We start from the raw sequence: 22,789 nt of genomic DNA on the forward strand, positions 1-22,789 counted from the left end.
CTCACAGTTAGCATACTCAACTAGCATGGGAGCACAGCCATGTGTTAGCAGCTGAATCTGAGAACCAGCAGGTAAATCACAGAATCACAGAATGGTTTGGGTTGGAAGGGACCATAAAGCTCATCCAGTTCCAATGCTGTGCCACAGGCAGAGACACCTTTCACTAGATAAGGTTGCTCCAAGTCCAGTCCAACCTGGCCTTGAGCACTGACAGGGATGGGGCAGCCACAGCTTCTCTGGGCACCCTGTGCCAGGGCCTCAGCACCCTCACAGGGAAGAACTTCTGCCTAAGATCTCACCTCAGTCTCCCCTCTCTCAGGTTAAAGCCATTCCCCCTTGTCCTGTCATTACAGGCCCTTGTCAAAACCCCTCTCCAAGTATCTTGTCAGCCCCTTTAGGCACTGGAAGCTGCTCTAAGATTCTCCCCAGAGCCTTCTCTTCTCCAGGCTGAACAAGCCCAGCTCTCTCAGCCTGTCTCCAGAGCACAGCTACTCCAGTCCTCAAAGCATATTTGTGGCCTCCTCTGGACTTGCTCCAACAGCTCCTCGTCCCTTTTGTGTTGCCAGCCCCAGAACCGGACACAGCACTGCTGGGGGGTCTCACCAGACCAGAGCAGAGTGTGAGAATCCCCTCCTCTGACCTGCTGGTGACGCAGTCCAGGACATGGGTGGTTTCTGGGCTGCAAGCACACACAGCTGGGTCATGGGGAGCTTCTCATCACCCAGCACCCCCAAGTCCTTCTCCTCAGGGTTGTTCTCAATTCAGTCTCACCCAACCTGCAGTTGTGCTTGGGACTGCCCCAGGGCAGGTGCAGGACCTTGCACTTGGCCTTGTTGAACTCCATCCTGTCCAGGTCCCTCTGGATCCCATTCCTTCCCTCCAGCATTGTCAACCACATCACACAGCTTGGTGTCAACAGCAAACTTGCTGCAGGTGCACTCAATCCCACTGTCCATGCTGCTGACAAAGTTGTTGAATAGTGCCAGTCCCTACACCAACCCCTGAGGAACACCACTCAAGAATGGTCACCATTTGGACATCAAGCCATTGACAGCAACTCTTCGAGTGCAACCATCCAGCCAATTCCATATCCACCACTGATCCATCTGTCAAAACCATGCCTCTCCAGTTTAGAAACAAAGATGTTGTGCAGGACACTGCCAAACGCCTTGCACAGGTCTGGGTAGATGACATCAGGTCCTCTTCCCTTACCCACCAATGCCATAGCCCCATTGTAAGAAGGCCACCAAATTTGTCAGGCACAATTGTAATGTCCAACATCAACTGTTCTGCAGCAAACTGAATCAGGGAGACCATTCACAAGACCTGAGACCCTGCTCCCAAGCACATACATCGTAGTCAGGAGTTTGATGAGTCACAAAGCCACTGTGCTCCTCACTATTACGGCACTTGGGAAAGATCCAGAATTAAATCCACTTGTGGTCACCCCTCCTATGACTCCAACAAGAACAAATATCCCCAAATATAAGTGGGTATTTAAAATGAAGGCAGACTAAGTTATGCAACTCCCCATTCCCATAACAGGAATACAACTGTGGTCAAAAGCCTACTATTAACAAAAAATGCTTTACTGAACATAATGGTTTGGGTAGACTTAAATTACGCGCATAGGCTTGAGTTGCAAACCTGTGTGTTCCTCAGCATTTGGGCCCAAAACTTTTAAGTGTCTTAGGAGATTTTTCCCATCCCAAAAAAGGCCAAAGATTTGCCATGTTTTTCAAGTTTTGGATATATTCCCCAAAAATGTCAGGTGCAAACACAGACCCAGGTTTAACAATACAAGATTCTGACAAAAGAATTTTCCAGGATACCTTCTATAGAGCCTCAGCTGGAGCTCACAGCAGTCAAGACTCAAGGAACAGTAATGGAAGTCAGCTGCTCAAGACATCTTTGAAGGCTCAGCCTCAACATGACGAACGGCCCTACACGAGAACTGGAACAAAGTACAACTGCAGCTCAAAGGAGCCTTATCACTGTGTACTAAAGTGCTTTCCCCATCTGAAGGCTTCTACATGGGCTTACACCGTGCTTGTCCATGGGTTGTGCTGCTTCGGACAAGGACAGAGAGCAGAAAGCCAGCAGGACCATATCCTGCAGAAGTTTCCTTCTGAGCAGAGCCCAACAAACACCACAGGAGGGTTCAGAGGAAAGCTTCGTGGTGTCAGGTATGATGCCAGCCTTAAACCTGCAACTGCAGGCAATTGAGCACCTACCCAACACCCCCATAACAGCTACCCAGAAACTGACAACAAAAAGTCAACAGGAAACAAACTAATAGAATGTTTCATTCCCTCCTCTGCCTCCTCCCCACAGCTGCAACACTTTGGTGTGTGGAGCCAGAAAGAAATGTCATAGATCACTTCTCCTTCTGGAGGAGAAGGGGAAATGGTTTGTTTCTTCAAGAAATCATAAATCCTACAGGCATTGAAAGAGATTCTGACAGGCCGTATAAAGAAAAATCATGTTAAAGTAAGGCTGTGATTTGAAAAACAGACACAGTAAAACATCATTATGCCCTACAGCAGGAACATTATTCTGTCTCTGATTTCTGGGACAGTAGGAATTTTCCAGGAAAACAGAGCTAACCAAGAGGCATGCACAGGAAGTTGTTGTTGCTGTGACCACAAGAGCTGCACCAAACCTACACATTATGAAAGAAAGGTGACCATGAGTCATCTACTTAAGGTAAAATGCATGAGTCTGCCTTTTTACCTCCATTACAAGGCCACTGCTGAAGGAGCAGGCACCAAGCAGGAGTGGCTGCACAGCTCCTTCAGGATCTGAGTCCTACAGCCGCTGGCTGAGCAGAGCAGTCAGTTGGTGAAGAATGGTGCAGAGGAATCTGGCACCAATAGTGACACGAGACCGTAAGTCTGCAAGCGCCTATTGGCATTTAATGACCCAGATACAGCAGGTTGGTGATTAGCAAGGGATCTTCCCTACAGGCTATGAAAATGGGTCAAATCAACCAGCAGCCTAGTTTTGAATAAAGACACATACTCGAGACAGCTTGCTGTGCTTGAGCAAACTATTAATAAATGTAACTAATCCCACATACATCCAACACGGAGTCACCACACCACACTAGCCTCATCCAGAGGCTCTGCAAGCATCTGTAGCCCAGTGGTTTGAACAGAACTCCACGTATGATCAACTTCTTTCCAGAAGGATTTAATTCCCTGAGTGACTGTTTTTCCCATAAACTTACACAAAACCTCTCAGCTCAGCTCTCAAAAGCATGAGACAACAACCAAAATTATACTGCCATCAACCTGAAAATCACATTGACAAATAAAAAGCAGAACTACTCTCAGCAGTTCTGCAACAGGACCCATGTCCAGTCCAGAACTGCTCTGAGCAGGTTCAGCTGCCACAGAAGCTGACTTTCCTGCTCTCATAACAGAGAGGTAGCTGGTGGAGGCATTGCAGCTACATGGCTATTCAAACAGCACACCACCCCATATGCCTCACAAGGGCTGCAGCGCAACCTGCTCCTGACAAGGTTGCATGACACCCCAAGACGTTACCAGAAAGGGCTGTATGCTTTTCAGACATGAAAATCATCTCATCTGACCAAACATCAAAACACAACTTTCCTCCAAAACAGGATTCTTACTATACTTGCCTTCACACAGCTTAACCTTCTCCTCTACGAACAGCAAGCCTTTCACAAGGAGCTGGTTCTGCCAAGAGAGAAGAGAGATATTCATTTGCCTTTTCTGAGATTGAAAGTAAACATGAATTTTTATTTATTTATTTTTTTAGAGGTTAGCCCCTTTGCATGCAGTTATCTAAAGATGAGTCATATCACAGAATCATACATTCACAGAACAGCTTGGACTGCAAAGACCATCTATTTCCAACCCCCCAACACAGGTAGGGACTCCTTCCAGTAGACCAGGTTGCTTCAAGCCCCATCCAACCTGTCTTCGAACACCACCAGACATGGGGCAACCACAGCTTCTCTGGTCAACCTGTGCCGGTGTCTCACCATCCTCACAGGGAAGAACTTCTTCCTGATACCTCATCTCAATCTCCCCTCTGTCAGGTTAAAGCCATTCCCCCTTGTCCTGTCACTATAGGCCCTTGTCAAAAGTCCCTCTGCAGATTTCTTGTTGGCACCTTTAGCCACTGGAAGCTGCTCTAAGATTCTCCCTGGAGCCTTCTGTTCTCCAGACCAAGCTGACCAAGCCCAGCTCTCTCAGTCTGTCTCCAGAGCAGAGGTGCTCCAGCCCTCAGAGCATCTCCATAGGCCCCTCTGGACTTGCTCAAGCAAGTCCATGTCTTGTAGCACTTTCTTTACTGTAGTACTTTTAATGTTGTACTTTCTGCCAGTCCTGCCACCAGACCTGGACTCACTGCAAGTGCTGCAAACTCATGAACCCCTCTTGTTCAGCCAGGCACAAGAACAGAACAGACATAGCAGACAGTTAAACCACTTGCCAGATGTGGGAAGAAAGAAAGGATCTGTCCTGGGTCACAGGGAGAGACTCAAGAAAATAAAATGTTTTTTATCATGAGTGCAGCTACATAAGCTATACCTCAGCCATATGACTGAGGTGATCAAAGGGCCAAACTCTACCATATATGCCTGTTTACAGTTGAGGACATCTAAATATCTGATAAGCTTTCTGTCCCCATTCCCCCAAACATAAGAAAGGTGCAACACCAACACCTACCTTTTGTTCTCCCAAAGCACTAGGTGTATCAGGCATTCTGAAAAGCTTTAAGAATCCCTGAGAAAGGAGCTGCTATCACCACGTAACACACTATTATTGCATCCTAAAAGGCCCAGTCATACCACAGAAATCATACTGATAGAGAATAAAATCCTCTGTCCCTCTGAAAAGGATCCAATATCAGGGTAGCACAAAACGAAGGGAACAAGAAGAAGGAAACATTGCTCTGTGACATTCTCTTGCTTGTACTTGTACTTCATGTTCCAGAACAAAAGCAAAACTTGTCACTAGAGAGTCCTACTTGTTAGCATCAGACATCACTGCAATGCATAGAAAAGGAAGGGCCCTTCCTGAAACAGTATTTAAACAGGCTCTAGAAGTCTTTTGCAAGTAGGTTGAGGCTGACCGACTAGAGACACCACCATACATCCTGTCAGTAAGGAAACATCTCTGGGATACACTGTCCTGGTGGAGAACTTATCTTCAAAAATTTCTTAGGTAGGAAAATACTGAAATTAATAAGCTCAAGAAACTTCTTTTGCTTTGGAATCTCACCTCATGCAAGGTGAGCTCTGAGACCCTTTGGGCCTGGGTGCCACTTCAATACCAGAGAGAAATCATTCCATGGGCATCTTTGTCAATATTTCAGCAAAAATAGCCTGGAAGAAAGAGCAAATCACCAGCTGCTTCCCATGCTGTGGGTGGTAGAGGGAGCAACCATGAAAAGTTTCATCTCAAGACAAGACCATATGGACACTGTCTTCTTCATAGTGTGAAAAAAAGTGTAGTGTTATAACAATGGGAAGGAAATGGGGACCTTCTGGTGGCTGCTGTCCCATCTCATGGCTATTTCATCCACATTAAAACATTAACCTATGTTTTGCCACACTGGCTTGTTTGCCTTAAATGAGCCAGATGTGAGTATTTTTAAGATGCTGCTTAAAAAACCAAACCAAAACAAAAACCCACAAACAAATAAAAAAAATCACAAAAGCAAACATACAAGAACCCCAACAAAATCACATCCCCCCAAAAAAAAAACTAGCAAAAAAAACCAAAACACACCCCCTAAAAAAAAAACAAAAAGCCACCCACACCCACAAAAACCCACGTAAAAAAATCCCCCACATAAAAAGAACCCCCCCCCCCAGCCCCCTAATCTGTATCCAGAGTTCAGTAGTTCAGTCATGAGGTAAGGAGGAACGGCCATTCAATTGACCAGTGGTATGCTCTGTTAGTAGCAATAACTGTTAAATACTGTATAGTTCATACAAGGGAAAAACAATTCATGGTCATGCTTGTAATTAAGGTGTATTGGCCCTACTAGCAGGTGGCTTTGTTTTTTTCATAATTCAGACCTAAAAATATTTAGTAAGGTCTTATTCCAAAAATAATGTAGATTTTAGGTTCCTTTTATATTAGTTACAACAAAACTGGAGCATTTTAGGAGCAATACATGGGATGAAACTGTACTATTTGAACCATCCACCCAAGTCACAAAACTTTGACCTCTAGTAGCTCTAGCGTAGTGTAAAAGGAATCCTAACTATGTGGTACAGTCAAGCTGTAAACCAATTTCAGTAGTATTATCCAACCCTAGGAGTTTCAGCACAGGAACCAGAGCTGACTTGAACAGTCCTGTGGTCAGAGACCGCACTAGAATTGCTATTCTGCACACAGGTGACCATGTGGAGACAGGAACCCAAAAAACGTGTGCATGCAACCTTCTGAACCCACTCACAAACATTAACTGCAGATGAAAACCTGATGATCCCAACAGGTAAAAGCAGATTTCTCTGGCAATACTGCAGACAGCTGTGGTCTTTGCTGACTTATTCCATGATGCTGACGCCCAGGTTAGCAGGAGTAGACGGTCCTTCAGCAGGACATGCAAGACTAAGAGCCTGGTGGTGCAGACCTCCTCCATGGTAGTACCTCACCCTGCTTACAATGGCTCACTCAGTTTTAGCCAAAAAGACATACACTGGGGGGAGACTCTGGAATTTCACACACAAATCCCTCCATCCCCTTCCTGCAGAAGCCTGGGTTGAGAGGAAGAGAAAGGCAGAGTTCCCAGTGAAGCGTGAGAGGAATGGGACTGCCAGAGGATGGATAAGCTGCTAAGGGAACATGCCTGGGAGACATTTCATCTGGACAATAACAGCAGTGATGAGCAAGCTGTATAAATATGTTCACATGATGATGAAGAAATACTGCAACGTTTCCAAACATTATCAACTAATGGAAGGGGAATCTAGCAGAAATATAGGATTTGGAGGGAAATATTAAGCTGTTAGGATCTCCATTTGAATTTTAGATTTGGTCAGCAAAAATAAAATGACACGTGTCAGGGGCTGGACAACAACAACAAAAAGACTCTCCAGGGGCAAAAAAAAAAAAAACCAAAAAAACGAGACAAAACAAAAAAACCAACCGAACCCAAAGCCAAAAAACCCACAAAAATTTGAAAATGACAGAGGAAAAAGTCTGGAGTGTGAAAATAATTATAAATGGAAAAAAAACCTGGAAATATTTTTCTGCATGAGCAATAAGATAATGTTTGGAGTGGTTATTAACAAACTGAAAGTATTTGGAAGGACTAAAGTGCTTTAATTCTTACTTTTCATCTCATAGCTCAAGGTAATTACTTCTAATATATTGCAAGGAAAATTTACAGCTGGTCTTTAATACCATGTCATTTTAAGCTACTATATCATTAAAAAATATATATACGCATATATATATGAGAGTGCATTTTTCTTGTGTTTCTCTCAAGAAATACAAATTTCTCCTCCATCTGTACTAAAACATTAAGTATCAATTTCCATGTGTTTCATGAGCACTATGGATCCAATTTCGTACCTGCATTGCTTGCAAGTTAGTATGATTGATGATTTCTACTTTCAGAGAGTTTTATTTTATTTTTCATCTATGTCACCAAACAAAATATGCATTTGTACACCTTTATGGGCAGCACAGTTCTATCTACTAAAACCAGGTATGTTAATCATTACCCTGTAGTAAGGAATTTATAATCCTCTTATCAATGTATTATCAGTAATTCTATGTGCTAAACAGATTGCTACATCTCATTCTCAAGGTTTCTAAGGAAAAAAAAACAACTTAGCTCCATATAGTTACTACAGATGTTTCAATTATCCTCTCAAGGTCTCCTTTTCCTGTGGGAGAGACAAACTTTAAAAAAAAATTAAAAAAAAAATTAAACCAACCACACTTAATTTTCCTTCTCCACATCTTAAAATTAATCTGGAAATTTTACTTAACCGTCTTTTCTGCTGAAATCATAGGCTTAGAAATGGATTCAGTCCCAACATTACCCCCTTAGATCAGGCCAGACAGGTACATTTTCATTAAAGAGCCCTCCAGCATTTGCTGATAAATCAATAAAATCCAATAAATGCAACCACAGCAGAGGTCTGGAGCAGACCATGCTCAGATTACAAGTCTCATTTTACTGCTTTAACCCTGGTTTGCAGAGGCAACGCAGAGGTAGAAAGCTAAGAAGAAAAAGAAACCTTATTTATCTTCCTTATTGGAAGCAAGACCAGATGAAGATGCTCACCAAGTAAGCTTGAAGGATGCATTTAGGTGAAACCCCACCATGTACATGCAGTTGAGAAATTCACAGAGGTATTTTGCAGCACACTGAAGTGGACTTCTGAAATCTCACAGGTTGAAAACCCCCTTCTTTCCTCAGTGCAGAAAACCATAGTAGCTGTTTCAGCTATACCACCAAGAAGTGCAGCTAAGACAAAGCCTTTAAAAAGCAAGTTGTCTAATGCCCCAAGTTTTGGAAGGCAGGATTCAAAGGTCCAGAAGAACACTTGATTTTTTCCTCAACAAAGAGGAACATGTGTTCCAAAAACTGAAGCCAGCCACATAAAACATAGACACTTTTCAGGTAATTCCTTCTTTTTCCTCACACAGATATTTCCCCCTTTCATCCCCTGTAGAGAAACTGAGGCAAGTTTCTTCATCCATACCAGGAGGAGCTATTCCACCTCCTCCAGCACAGTGACTAGAGGTGGAATCTGCCCCAGGCACAGTAGCTGGGGCTCCTCTCACAAACCAGCAGTGGTGGGAACCTTATCCCTACCCTTCACAAGCTGGTCATCCCCAGTAAGGAGACCCTTCTTGTGGGGGCATCCAAAATAGTACCTGCTTGACTTTGCTGATGTCTCAGCAGTGTAATAAGGCAAAAAGGAATTCTCCTGCTAATCAAAAAATATAACTATTTCCCAATAAGCCACTACTCTTGGGGAAAATGCTTACATGAACACCCATGTAATTACAGACATGTTTTGTTTTCCTTTCACATCTCCAAGCTGAACATGGCCAATATGACATTAAAAAGGCACATTGAAATGCACAAATTAATAGCAGTTAACCAAATAGAAACATAACCTTGGCACAGGAGTAAACTGACCCAGAGCAAACTCAAAATAATTGGCCCTATTCTGCCGGATGAAAAAAATATCAGGTTTTCTTCCACACATTATGGGATTTCTGAAATGCAACCCTCTCTTCTAGCCAGCTTTTTCTTCTAGTGTTAAACCATGCTTTTACAGACTCTATAGGCACACAGCCACTGTTTCTTGGATAATCCAATGTTAATTTTAGGAAAGAAGCATTACCCAACCTTCCCCGGCAAATTATTTTCCACAAAGTTATTGCCAGTTGCAGAGAAACCTATATCTTGGCAGAGTTTTAACAAATGCAAACCTGTACGAGCTGCAGCATCTCATAACTGATGCACCCCCACCATCCTTTAACTCCAGAAAGAGGTGAAATAGTGACAGAAGCAAAGAGATCATTTCAATCTTACATAGAGAACAAACTGCGAGATAAATAACATCCTAAAGTGACTCCTCTAGAGACAGCTAAAAAAGAAAGTGAGAAGAGTGAGGCAGGGAGAGTAAGAAGAGCAGAGCAGGCAGATTGAGTATGCAGCACTGCTATCATCTGGATCACAATGTGCCAAATTATAAAATCACTGAATCAACTAGGAAGGTAAAGATCAAGTCCAACCACTACCCCAGGACTGCCAAGACCATCATTAAACTATGTCACTAAGGGCCTTGTCTACACAGTTTTTGAACACTTCCAGGGATGCCTGAGCCATAATGACCAGGCACAATTTTGAGTGAATCACAGGCATCTACAAAGCCGATGCACACAGTGTGTCCCTGCTGCCACTGTCACCCAGGACTATGTCCTCTCTTGGCTCACAGTAACATGGGCTGAGCTGCTGGGTGGACCCCGTCTGTTATAATGAAGCTGGGCAGTTGCTACAGAGTCTTGGGAGCTGTCCCATGAAAGCTTGGTGCCAGAAAGTGCCAGATGAAGCACAAGTAATTAACAGACCTGCATGAACAGGGGTTCCCAGACAGCAAGGAGAAAAAAATAAGATAATAAAGGGCAGCTTGATCAGAAAGAGTATTGGAGACATACATCTGAACTCTGCAAATTCCACACGTGTAAACACTCTCTCCTTGTGCAGCAGCCAAGCTGCTGAAACCACTAACAGCAGGCATGGGACAGCACTTTGCCAGAAAAGAGCTAATGCTACCTTTATACAGCAATAACCATCACTCCAGTAACCCACAACACTATTTCCTTGCCTTGCTGTGAAAGATGTGTAAAAACCTGGAACCAAGTAAAGAAACATCACACATACCAGATTTTTCTCTTTGACTAACCAGGACAGACAGACAACGTGGCATTTTCAACTGTTAGTATGGCTTTATACATCACAGAATCACAGAGTGGTGTGGGTTGGAACGGACCTTAAAGCTCATCCAGTTCTAACCCCCTGCCATGGTTTTGGTTTGTTTTTTTTTTCTTAGGTATTAACTCCTTTGCATGCAGTTATCTAAAGATGAGTCATATCACAGAATCATACAATCACAGAACAGTTTGGGTTGGAAACACCATCTATTTCCAAACCCCTGCCACAGGCAGCAATACCTTCCACTAGACCAGGTTGCTTCAAGCCCCATCCAACCTGGCCTTGAACACTGCCAGGGATGGGGCAGCCACAGCTTCTCTGGGCAACCTGTGCCAGCGCCTCACCACCCTCACAGGAAAGATCTTCTTCCTAATATCCCATCTCAATCTCCCCTCTGTCAGTTTAAAGCCATTCCCCTTGTCCTGTCACTACAGGCCCTTGTCAAAAGCCCCTCTAGGCACTGGAAGCTACTCTAAGGTCTCCCCAGAGCCTTCTCTTCTCCAGGCTGAACAAGCCCAGCTCTCTCAGCCTGTCTCCATAGCAGAGCTGCTCCAGGCTTTGGTGCATCTCTGTGGGCTCCTCTGGACTTACTCCGACAGTTCCACGCCCCTCTTGTGCTGGAGGCCCCAGAGCTGGATGCTGAACTGTAGCCTTTTGAAGGAGAGTGAGCATCTGGAGAGATGCTGGGTGGGTTGGAGTCCCAGAAAGAGGCGCAGTAGGGACTGAAGCAAAAGATTTATGTTGCCACACCAACATCTTGGTATTCTGACTTTGCTTTACACCGCAGCAGTACTGGTGCTCACACCCTGCAGTTGTGCATACAAACAGAAAGCCAGGCCTGACTCTGAGTCAGGACTCGTCAACTCCCACAGCTCCCCACTGCAGCAGGCAGGAAATTATATAACAGATCCACTTCTGGTTTTAAGACGTAAAAGCTCTCACTGGATTATATGAGGAAATACAGCCCACTTGGCATCCCTCGCCAACCAGCTCTGCCAGTGTAGGCAGTGAATGTCAGGCTGGAGAGGCACCAACTCCAGCTGTGTGACTTTCTGCATCTGCAGCCCAAAGGTGCTACGAGAGGTTACAGTGCCTGGGAAGGGACTGGGTCTCTCCCCCTCGGGAGAAGACAGTTTGGAGTTAAACACATAAACCAAGCAGTTCTGCTAAAGTGGTTAGTTGTGAAATAGCTAACATTTCCATTTTCCCCCATGAGTTTCAAGATTAACAAGCCCCCAGAGAGTGAGAAGAAACAGTTCATCCTTTCTGAAGGCGAGGGGTTTTTCTTAGGCTGTTTGCAGAATCAGGAAGATAATGCATGAGTTGGATTTTTTTTAATGCATCAATTTTCTCCTATGGAGAAAGGCTCCAGGGGGACCTTAGAGAAGCTTCCAGTGCCTACAGAGGACAAGAAATCCAGAAAAAGGGCTTTTGAGAAAAGGCTGTAGGGACAGGATAAGGGGGAATGGATTTAAACTGACAGAGGGGAGATCGAGATCAGACATTAGGCAGAAGTTCTGTGAGGGTTGTGAGTTCCTGGCACAGGGTGCTCAGAGAAGCTGTGGCTGTCCCATCCCTGGCAGTGTTCAAGGTCAGGCTGGACAGGGCTTGGAGCAACCTGATCTAGCAGAATGTGTCCCTGCCCATGGCAGCAGGGTTGGAACTGGATGAGCTTTAAGGTCCCTTCCAACCAAAACCATTCTGTGATTCTCTGATTCATCAATACTTACTAGTTTCATATTTCAAAAGTTTGTCCACAACCACATGGTCAGACAGCATGAAAATGAGGGTAGGTTATCTGAATCATAGAATAGTTAGGGTTGGAAAGGACCTTAAGATCATCTAGTTCCAACCCCCCTGCCACGGGCAGGGACACCTCACACTAAATCATGTCACCCAAGGCTCTGTCCAACCCAGCCTTGAACACTGCCAGGGATGGAGCATTCACAACCTCCCTGGGCAGCCTATTCGAGTCCCTCACCACCCTAACAGGAAAGAACTTTTTCCTTATAGCCAATCTAAAAACTTCCCCTGTTTAAGTTTTAACCTGTTACCCCTTGTCCTATCACTACAGTCCCTCATGAAGAGTCCCTCCCCAGCATCCTTACAGGCCCCCTTCAAATACTGGAAGGTTGCTATGAGGGTCTCCGCGCAGCCTTCTCTTCTCCAGGATGATCCACAAAATAGTGGTGTACATCCATCCCAGGGCACCCCGAGTCTCTCCTTGGTGCCCCATGTTCCCTAATGGTGGAGATGTGTTGGAGGAAGAGAACCTGGATGGGCAGAACAGCCACGGGGGAGCCTCACCCTGCACAGGACTGAGCTGCTTAGGCACGTGCTTTTCCGGGGAATCACAAGGGGCAGGGGTGGGGACCAAAGTCCTGGTCTGCAGGGACCCTCCCCTTGGGCTCAACCCAGCCTCTCCTGGAGGGGACTGGCGACATGAAAGAGGAAATACCAAAGGTGCTTGTCTTTGTGAACTGCTGCTGGTGTCCCTGGGGCTCTCACCTGCCTCCCTGCATCACCCTGTGGCCCTAGTTGTCACCCAGCAAGGGAAGAGTGGAAAGGGTGTCCCAGGAGGGGAGTGTGGGAGTTCAGCCCAGAGGGGCTGGGGACAGTGCTGGGGACAGCGTGGGGAACCCTGGCTCTGCCCTTGCTGCTGCAGTTCTGTTCATAAACCTGCTCCCCTTTGCCGCCTCTTCCCAAGAGGGCAACAGAGGCCAGTCTGCCTCCACTGAGCCCCCCAGTTCAGAAATGGACACCCCGCATGGGGTAAGCTCAACACTGGATCTCAAGGAACCAGGGACGCAGTGCAGACACCCTGGCAGGGAGACAACCACTTTAGGGACACAGAGCGGAGCTCCTACCACTCAGCCCTCCAGCCCACAGAGAAGGCCTGGAACTCGCAATATTTAGCCCAGGAGCTCACAGAGAAGGCCTTGAGCTTCTATCATCAAAGCCAAGACTCATGGAGAAAGTTTTGGCTTGCTCCACCCAGGCCACCACCCCAACGGAAGAGGCTGCAGCTGCTGGCATCGAGACCACCAGCCCAGAGAAAAGGTTGCCTGGGCAGACCTTGAGGGAGCAGGGACTCAACCAGTAGCACCAAGCTTCAGCACTGATCCCAGGGCCACCAACCAGCTGCAAGAGCTGTACAGGTCCTTGGAATAATTTTATAGATGCCTTGGAGAAGTCCCAATCACAAATATGCCCTATTTCTCCAAATCCCAGCCTCTTGCCTTCCACAGCCATAGGATTCCTTCCTGTTGCAGTTCAGCTGACCACCAGAGAACTAACCCAGCAATGAGAGCAGATGGTGCTTTGCTGGGTTACTGAGCAGAGGGGTGCTTACAAAGTGCCCCTTTTTATCAGCAGGATCAGTTTATGGGCAAAATCAATACTGGAAAACCTGCAGAGTGAAGCATTGTTTTAAGGAAGATCCACAGCCAATATTACGAGTCTCAGCTACCTGGCAATTACACTTAGACTCTGATCCAAGGAGATTGCTTGTATATATGAGTTGCTAAAGCAGCAGATTTATAAACACAAATCTCCTTCAGAATGATACATCTGAGTTCCCCCCCCACACACACACACACAAAAAACCCACCAAAAAAACCCACCAAAAAACTTTTACAGGAATTACATTTCTCTTTCAAATACAAAACAGACCCAGTAACTCTGGTATGGCAATGGTTTGGTAGCAGACAAAGGCTGGCTAACCCCCATCTGCTTCCTAAACTTTCCCTTAGCAACTTCAGGAGCTAAAACTTGGTAATTTCCATGAATGTCTGTGAAAAGGACTGGTGAGTAATCAAGTTGACCACAAAGGTAGATGTGTCTCACTATAAAAGCTCTGCTCCATTTTAGTCTTAAACATTCAGTGGTTAGAAAAATCATGTGCTTGTAAAATATACATAATGTAAGAGCCAGAACTCTTAAAACAATGGAAAATGTGATTTTAAAAATTATCCAAGTAGCTCCTGTTACAAGTGCTGTGGCATAAGGAATGGAAAACATGTAATTCAATTTATCCCATCTAAATATGACTTGATCTAGTTAGTTGCTTTAACTGCTGCTAGGATATTTAAAACTGCCTGGTTACACAAGAGAGCAGGTCCTTAAGGGTCCATTTCTAGCCAAGAGAACAGTAAACCTAGCTCTCAGAAGGACTTTTCAGTGGACTTTAACAGATGAAGGAGGAAGTTGCTGCCAGAAGATTCACTTCCACTCCACTTCCCATCATGATGACCTGCTCCCAACACCTCCCCCATATCAGAAGTGATGAGTGCATGTCAAAGGAAGTAGCTAAAAACTTTTTTTCCCCTCCCAAGGTTATTTTTCAGCCACATCAGCAGCCTGATTCAACTCCTCATTTTGGTGGCCATATTGCTGTAAATCAGCCAGCATCAGCAGTGAAACAGAACCCACAGACAAATGAAATAATGTTGTCAGCCCTTCTTTGGCACATGAATAGTCTTTCCCCACTCCACAGATAGAGGACTTCTGAGTAAAGACATTCAGGAGGGAGAGGTAACTTTCTTCACAAATTCTTCCCTGTGAAGGTAGTGAGGCCCTGGCACAGGGTGCCCAGAGAAGCTGTGGCTGCCCCATCCCTGGCAGTGTTCAAGGCCAGGTTAGAGCCTGGAGCAACCAGGTCTAGTGAAAGGTGTCCCTGCCTGCAGCAGGGTGTTGGAACTGGATGAGCTTTGAGGTCTCTTCCAACCCAAACCAGTCTGTGATTCTACATTTCTATGATCATATGCCATTTGATTCTATATCATGTGCTGTCAGTCTAGAACCAGAACTAAGTCTGCACCATAGTTCACAGCACAGAAAAAAAACTCATTTCCTGCAATAGCCTTTATTTCACAGTTTGTTTCACGGCTTGCCACCACCAAGAGTTTTGCGTCAGGCTAAGCTGGATGGAAACCAAGTTACTACTTTCACCATTGAGGAAAAAAAAAAAAAATAAAAATCCTAGAAATCAAATTTTAGTTCCAGCAGCTTCAGTGGGAGAACAGCAGCTTCAGGTGAAGCGTGACAGAAGAACAAACTCCAAGGTGAGTGCAGCCAGGGCCTTGCATTGCATGCTCTCAAACAGGAATGCCACACAAATATCCCACCTCCAGCAGTGAGTCTCTTCAGTTGTCAGTTCTACTTCTAAGAAACATAAGGAGTCTCAGTTAATGCCACTAGCCCCAGTGTGACTGTGACGGCCTGGAGGTTTACAGCCTGGAAGAAGAGAACAGCACATTCAAGCCCCAGTGCTGCAAGCCATCTGGTCCCCAGCAGTCACTGGCTCCTCTTGTGCTGCAACAAGGTGCAGCTGTGTCTTACTCAGCGCTGGAACCCACCCAGGCCTCTTTCAGTACACTGAATTTTCAAAACCAGATAACAGCCATACGTCAGCACCTCACATCCCTTGGGACTGTGCTCAGCTCCATGCTCCACTTTGGCTTACGAGTGCATGAAGTTTCTTCTGGGCATTTTCTGCTTATTCCAGCATTGTACACCATGCCTAACACTGGGTACCTGATCAAGACCTTTTGGATTTCAATTCACCACATATATTTAGTTGCAAACTTTTCTTTGCCTGTTTTTCTATTATCAGGAGCAGTAGCAGATTTCCATTTAAGCCAGGCAGTTTGGGCTATGGTCTCAACAGCTTTTCTACCAGACCCCCCTCATGGTCTAGGCAACATCCTACCACTCAGAAGCAACAGCAGCCTCTGCAGAAAAGGTCTTGTGCAGATAGGGTCCAGAGAAGTGAAACATAACTCCCCTGCGGTAGGAGTTTCCTTCTCACTTGATAGCAGTGGGGGGATTTTTTAAGTCATGTAATTAATACTGATAAGAAACAACATTAGTCTTTTCCCCCTAAGCACAGTATGCAGCAGTACTTCCCCTTCAAGAAGTACTGAAATTCTCTCTCTTTCAGTGAAGAAAATGTTCGTTTTCAGGAGCCTCCTCCTTTTCTTTTTTTTAATCAACACTACACTGAACTTAAAACACTGAAAGCCATGAGTGCTCTCTCAAAAATCATCCAACACACTTTCATGTAATTGTATTTGAGCCTCTATCTGGACAGTGTCAGCCAAAGGCAACATTTATTCACATTTGTGACTGCTCAGGTCTTTCCTTCATCCTTCATCTTATACTTGTTTGCAGGCTGCATTTATATTTGTGGCACTAAAAGGCAAATAGTACCCAGGCTGATTTCCTGCTGATAGCGACTTCCTTCTTTGCCCTCCCGCTAGCCCTCCCCAACAGACATCCATTACTTTTTCCCTTTTGCCAGCCCCTGTTGCAGAAAACCTACTCCTGAATTCTCCGTACTAGAGAAATAAGATGAAAAAAAACCCAAAAAACAACCTATGGAAGGTAACCCATCTTCTTTTAAAAGTTCAAGTGAATTCCTTCTTGACCTTGGCAGGCTACTTGCAGCCTTTTAGAAGCACAAAGGAAGATTACACTTAAGTTAGCACATACGCCCATAAACTTGATTACTCCCAAGGCTACATGGCCCACATTCAGAATGTCCAGTACCTTCATCATTTGTAGGAAACCAAAAATGGACCTTGTAGGCTATGTGCATATCAAAAGGGCTCCTGATTCTTTTTATAGGCTAAAAAGCTGAAAGAAGCAAACCTCCAAAGCAAGCAAGCAAATCATGTACTACCTGAAAGTAATCTGTGATGAAGGATCCAAGTTCACTCTTCAGCAGCCGTCTGTAGACAGAAGGAATGCATCCATGAAGTAACAGCCATCCCTGGTCATTTCTTACAGCTATATCATAGAATCATAGATAGGGTTGGAAAGGACCTTAAGATCATCAAGTTCCAACCCCCCTGCCATGGGCAGGGACACCTCACCCTAAACCAATATCCACGTTACTACCAGTTTTACCAAAGATCCGTGAGTATATGGGAATGTGTTATTTTGGCCATGGTTAATTTTTTTTTTACATTTAGATATATACTCTACAAATGCCCACAAAGGCTATTCTCAAATTATGAAATTATGGAGGAATTAAGCAGTTTCCCTCAAGGCCTGTATTTATAAGCCATACATATAGCACAAGGGGAAAAAAAAAAACACATTTACCCCCTGAGTGCACAGAAAGTTGGGAAGACAATTTAAAATTATTTAGTCTGAAATTCACATTTTTTTCTGCTTTTGTTTAAACAAGGATACTTTTCATTTCCCTAGAGATAGTCTGTCTCTCTTGGAATTAGGGAGAGCAATGAAGTAACAGAAGCTGCAGCTTCCTCATGACTACCACATGTAAAAAATGAAAAGACAGCATATTTTTCAAGAAAGAAATTGTAGAAAATTAACAAGAGGTGTTTTAAATGGTGTTTCATGCCAGCAGAACACTCCAAATGAGTATTTCTGACAAAAACTGTTGGATTTTAAAACAGGCTGTGGTAAAAGTTTTAAATTCTAACACAGAGTTGTATTTCAAAACCAGGGTTGTTTTACAGCAGAAGCATTAAAAAAAAAAAACAAACAAAAAAAACCACCCAAACCAACCAAACAACAACAACAAAACCAAACAAAATACCCCAAAACAAACCAACTTACAGAGTTCAGTACATTTGCACTTCCAGCTTTCAGTGACTAGGAGCTTAAATTCTGTAGCAGGAAATTCTGCCTAAATTTAAAAGATGTCCAGCACTTTCCACTGCAATGCACTGCATTCTTTTTCCTGTTCAAAGAATTTTGCTTTATACCAATGTGAAGTATAATCAAGAGTGATCAAAACCAGCATTTGAACCAGGGACCATCAAGTTCTCCGGCTGGGTTCTTACCAACAAACTCCACCACCTTTTCCTAATCTTTGCTGAAAGTCAATTTTGATAGCAACTTTCCCCCCTAACCACTTTGTAACGCTTCTTATCCACTTATTTGCATGTCAACAGGCCTTGACTCTTTCTCAGAGTGGTTACATTTCCCCCACCCATCTCAAAGCACATTTCTATTTCTGTGAAATAGATAAACCAGAGAAGTCTTTGGGGTCCTGTTTGCCAGAAGGTCTTCTACTGGCTTTGGCAGAATCCATGGGCTCTTTATCAGCTGATTGACAAGCCCACTGTAGAACAGTATACCAACAACCAGAGGCTTGCACCTTAGACAGTACTCAACAGAAAGGTCTCTTCCTAATCATCGCTAGGTCACCTCCTGCTTCCCGAAATCCCATCTCCTGATGGCACTTTTTAACAGTTCTTGCTGTGACGACTGACTTTCAGGGCAGAAATAAAGTATCCACTGAAAAGATATTAAATCACAGCGAGATAAATACTTGGTGGCAGCAATCCAGAGCAAAACGTTACTTTGTGCTTGTCTCCTTGTCCTGTCATTACTGTCCTACTTTAAAACTCTCCTGCATTTCCCACAGTCAAATAACTAAGCTCTGTCCAGAATCTGCAAGGCTCCTGAAGCACCTAGCATTATTAACTTCCCCCAGGAGAGGAATGGAGAACTGCAAAGACAGAAAATGCACCAGCTTGACCTCAACACCCAGAGTCACTGTGTGCAGGTGTGCATACACACATACATGCAGTTGCACGTTATTTGCTCCTTAGATGAACATTATTGAGCTCCTTGAATATTCAAGTGCCCTATTTAAAGAATGACATTTGGAGATGTAACCAATGCTCAGAGCACCTGCAGACACATCAATCATATATTTCAAGGTGAGCATTCCCAAGGGTTGCCTGCGAGTGCCTGTCCATGGAAAAGGGCATTTCCACTTCCACCAGCAGCACTGCTTACAAAGTGCACACAGTTCACAAAGCACCTCCTGTTCTTCACACAGCTCCCAACACTTTGGTAACCAATGTGAAGAAAGCATGGTCCAGTCCCTGGAGCCAAGCCCAGGCAACACGTCTCTTCTGCCTGGCGTACTGCTCCCTGCAAGGGTGGGAAGAAATAATAGAATCACAGAACAGTTTGGGTTGGAAGGAACATTAAAACTTATTCAGTTCCAACTACCCTGTCACACGCAGGGACAACTTCCACTAGACCAGGTTGCTCCAAGCCCCATCCAGCCTGGCCTTGAATACTGCCAGGGATGGGGCAGCCACAGCTTCTCTGGGCAACCTGTGCCAGGGCCTCACCACTCTCAAAGGGAAGAACTTCTTAATCTAAATCTCCTGTCAGTTTAAATTCATTGCACCTTGTCTGTCCCTACACCCTTTTGTCAAAAGGGTCCCTGGACTTCTTGTTGGCCCCTTTAGGCACTGGAAGCTGCTCTAAGGTCTCCCCAGAGCCTTCTCTTCTCCAGGCTAAACAAGCCCAGCTCTCTCAGCCTGTCTCCAGAGCGGAATTGCTCCAGCCCCCAGAGGATCTTCAGGGAGAGTTAAGACTGCTCAAAGTACTTAAACCTAACTTGAGGGCTTCTGACCTGATCACACTAAAATAGTACTAAGGCATGAGACAAACATTGCCCTCACTCAGCTCTCAGAAGGAATTATATTTAACTTTCACCTTTGGGACCAGATGAAGTAGGAGAGTCTCATATGCTGCAAGCTGCATTGATTTTGAAAGTAGGGAAGGGGGTAATTTATACTGCTGCTGAGTATGTGCTTAGCCTAAATTGCTACTTGAAACTTGGCACTCAGGAAATCTGCCATAGGAATTGAGAGGTGGAAGGCGGTAGACAGAAAAGGAGAAGCAGAGACCTATATAACAGCATTCATGATGAATGAATATGGATGTAGTGGGAAAGAGAGAGGGAGAAGGAACTGCATCCATGAGCTCTGACAATGCTCCTCTTATCAGCACTTGGAACCAAGAGTAAATTGTTCTTTTTCTACTTTACAGACCTATGTATGTTAACCAAACTTTCCAAATAATCAGAACGAAACCACATGCTAAAAAAATATTAAATACTTTTAATCATCACTAGCATCCATCAGTGTTGGAAAATGTTTGTAAGGCCTTAACTTCTTTATATCTTGAAGCTTAGTATTTTCAGGTCTTGGCCTGCAATTATGATGTGGAGATTAAGCTTTTGTAAGAAATGCTGTGCTGTGCCTTCATTTTAAAGACTTCATATTTCTGAGAAAATCAGGTTTAGAGAAGACATTATTACCACCATGAATCCCTGATAAAGATGTGTAAAAACAGCCAGAAGAGCCAAACACCACAGGGAAGGACAAAATCCTTGTAGTCCAAGTCAATACACATCCTGTCCTTGGCAAAGCTGTGCATCTACACAAGTCAGAGAAACATTATCCAAGTGCCCTATGCCATCCACCGCACCCCATAGCAAAAAAAGAATTAAGACTGAAATCCCCTAACGGTGCTTAAGTTTGCTTCGATTCCTGCTCCTCCCACCAATATCCTGTAATTGCTGTTCTGTGGGGGAATAAACACAAGAAACACCAAACAAGCAGCAACAGAAATCCCTTCTCATGCATTTCAGCAACCTACCTGATATTTTCATTGAGAGTGTAAAGTTCATTATTCTGCAAGCCTCCCCCTTTGAACACATTTATCACTGCTGTTTGAACACTGCCAAAAAAGAAATGAGACAGTACAACATCCATAAATAACAGCCAGTGGTGTGATTTAACACAAGAGTGCAATGTGAGCTAGCCACAAAAAGCTGAGTACTTGCAATAGGGTGGAGAGGTTAATTGCACTTAAATACTTCCACTCTTTCTACTCTGGAAATCACTCTTATTTACCTACATTTCTCATGGGAGATGGAAAAAAAAACACAGCATCAACTTGTGCTTAGAGCAAGCAAGGGACAGTCATTACAGGGACACTGTTCACAAAGAACATGTTCATACTAGATAAATCCTTCATGACTCTTTAGGGGATCTAAGGGACTTTTTACAAGGACCTGTAGTGACAGAACAAGGAGGAATGGCTTTAAACTGACAGAGGGGAGATTTAGATTAGACATGAGGAAAAAATTCCTCACTGTGAGGGCCTGGCACAGATTGCCCAAGGAAGCTGTGGCTGCGGCATGCCTGGAAGTGCTCAAGGCAGGGGGCTGGAACTAGATGACCTTTAAGGCCCCTTCCAAACATCACAGTGAAGAATTTTTTCCTAATATCTCATCTCAGGCTCCCTTCTGTCAGGTTAAAGCCATTCCCCCTTATTTTGTCACTACAGGTCCTTGTCAAAAGACCTTCTCCAGCTTTCTCTTCAGCCCTTTTAGGCACCGGAAGCTGCCCTAAGGTCTACAAGGAGCCTTCTCTTCTCCAAGCTGAACAAACTAACTCTCTCAGCAGCTTGTGCGACACTAGTAAACTGAGCTAGGTCAGCAAGAGAGGGGTCTGCAGAGCACAGAGGTGGTGCCAGAAGGGAAGCTGGGAACACCCACTTTTGGTAGCAGCAGACTAATGATCAGATTGGGACGTTTCACTCCTCACACTACATGTTGTTTTTCCCATTGCCACTGCTGCACGATGCACACTGCAGCCAGGATTTGGCCGTAAGACGAAGTGCTGGTAGAAGCCACAAGCTTAGCAGTTGTCAGAGGAAACTGACTGTGGTAAAAGCTTCACAATATGCAGATAAATGTCTATTGTGCATTAAGAAACTGGTCATTATTACACTCCTAAATAGTACTTAAAAGATACAACTGTTAACAAAGAGCACTTCTGTTTTACTTCAAGACAGTACCTCTGAACAACTCTGGCCAAAAGGAAGGCTGAACACTACTAGGTCTACTTTTTTTACCTCCACAGAGGCTTTCAATGCCAGCAAAGCTTGGGCATCCCAAAAATTAATGTGTGCTTACAAACAGGCGAGCTTTGACATAAAAAGTCTGAAGCATGAAGGTAAGACATGCATGGCTCTTATCAGGGGGCTGCTCACCTGTTCCAGGCAGAGTTGGAGCTGAGCTGCAGGGCCTGCCGCGCTGCCTGGAACCGTGGTAGATCACTGAGGACTGGGGAGCTCATGAAGCGAGGTCGGGGCCTTCTTAATGATCCCATCTTGTGGAACTGGAGAGTAAAGGATGGAGCCACGGTGAACCCTCCAGTCATAGGGTCAGGTGGAGCAGAGCAGGGCTGTCAGAAAGTCTCTTCTCTTGAAGATCCAAACGTTAATCTCAGAGATGTCAACGAATCTTCAAAATCCAGGACTTCTCCTGGAGCAAAAACAAAGAGTCAGACTTGGACTAGCAGCCCCCCATGGGGTCAGATTGTGACATGGACACACATTGCAAGATGATGAAGCAGTCCTGCAGGGAAAAGAGAAAGGAAAAGAGCAAGACAGAGAAAGGAGCGGTGAAATATCCTAACCTTTTAACAGCAAATTTGGGCAAATCTTCTGCAGCTCTTCAACAGCAGTCCCACTTCCCATCTTGCCCCTT

The 22,789-nt window shown here is 44.7% G+C and overlaps 1 protein-coding gene across 2 annotated transcripts in view; it reads right to left on the reverse strand.

The window, feature by feature from the left end:
• PRR5L (proline rich 5 like) overlaps positions 1-22,789 on the reverse strand; it is a 42,383-nt gene that overhangs the window by 12,360 nt on the left and 7,234 nt on the right. For both annotated transcript variants that reach the window (XM_061347162.1, XM_061347171.1), the window contains exons 2-5: positions 22,291-22,564; positions 20,890-20,970; positions 17,132-17,180; positions 3,647-3,704 (exon numbers count right to left, since the gene is read on the reverse strand). In XM_061347162.1, the coding sequence (XP_061203146.1) occupies positions 3,647-3,704; positions 17,132-17,180; positions 20,890-20,970; positions 22,291-22,460 (358 nt within the window). In that variant the 5' untranslated portion in view covers positions 22,461-22,564. The remainder of the gene's footprint in view (positions 1-3,646; positions 3,705-17,131; positions 17,181-20,889; positions 20,971-22,290; positions 22,565-22,789) is intronic.

Source organism: Neopsephotus bourkii, unplaced genomic scaffold (assembly GCF_033783945.1).
Source record: "Neopsephotus bourkii isolate Nb327-2 ecotype Australia unplaced genomic scaffold, CSIRO-AGI_Nbou_v1 NB_42, whole genome shotgun sequence".
NCBI classification, from domain to species: domain Eukaryota; kingdom Metazoa; phylum Chordata; class Aves; order Psittaciformes; family Psittacidae; genus Neopsephotus; species Neopsephotus bourkii.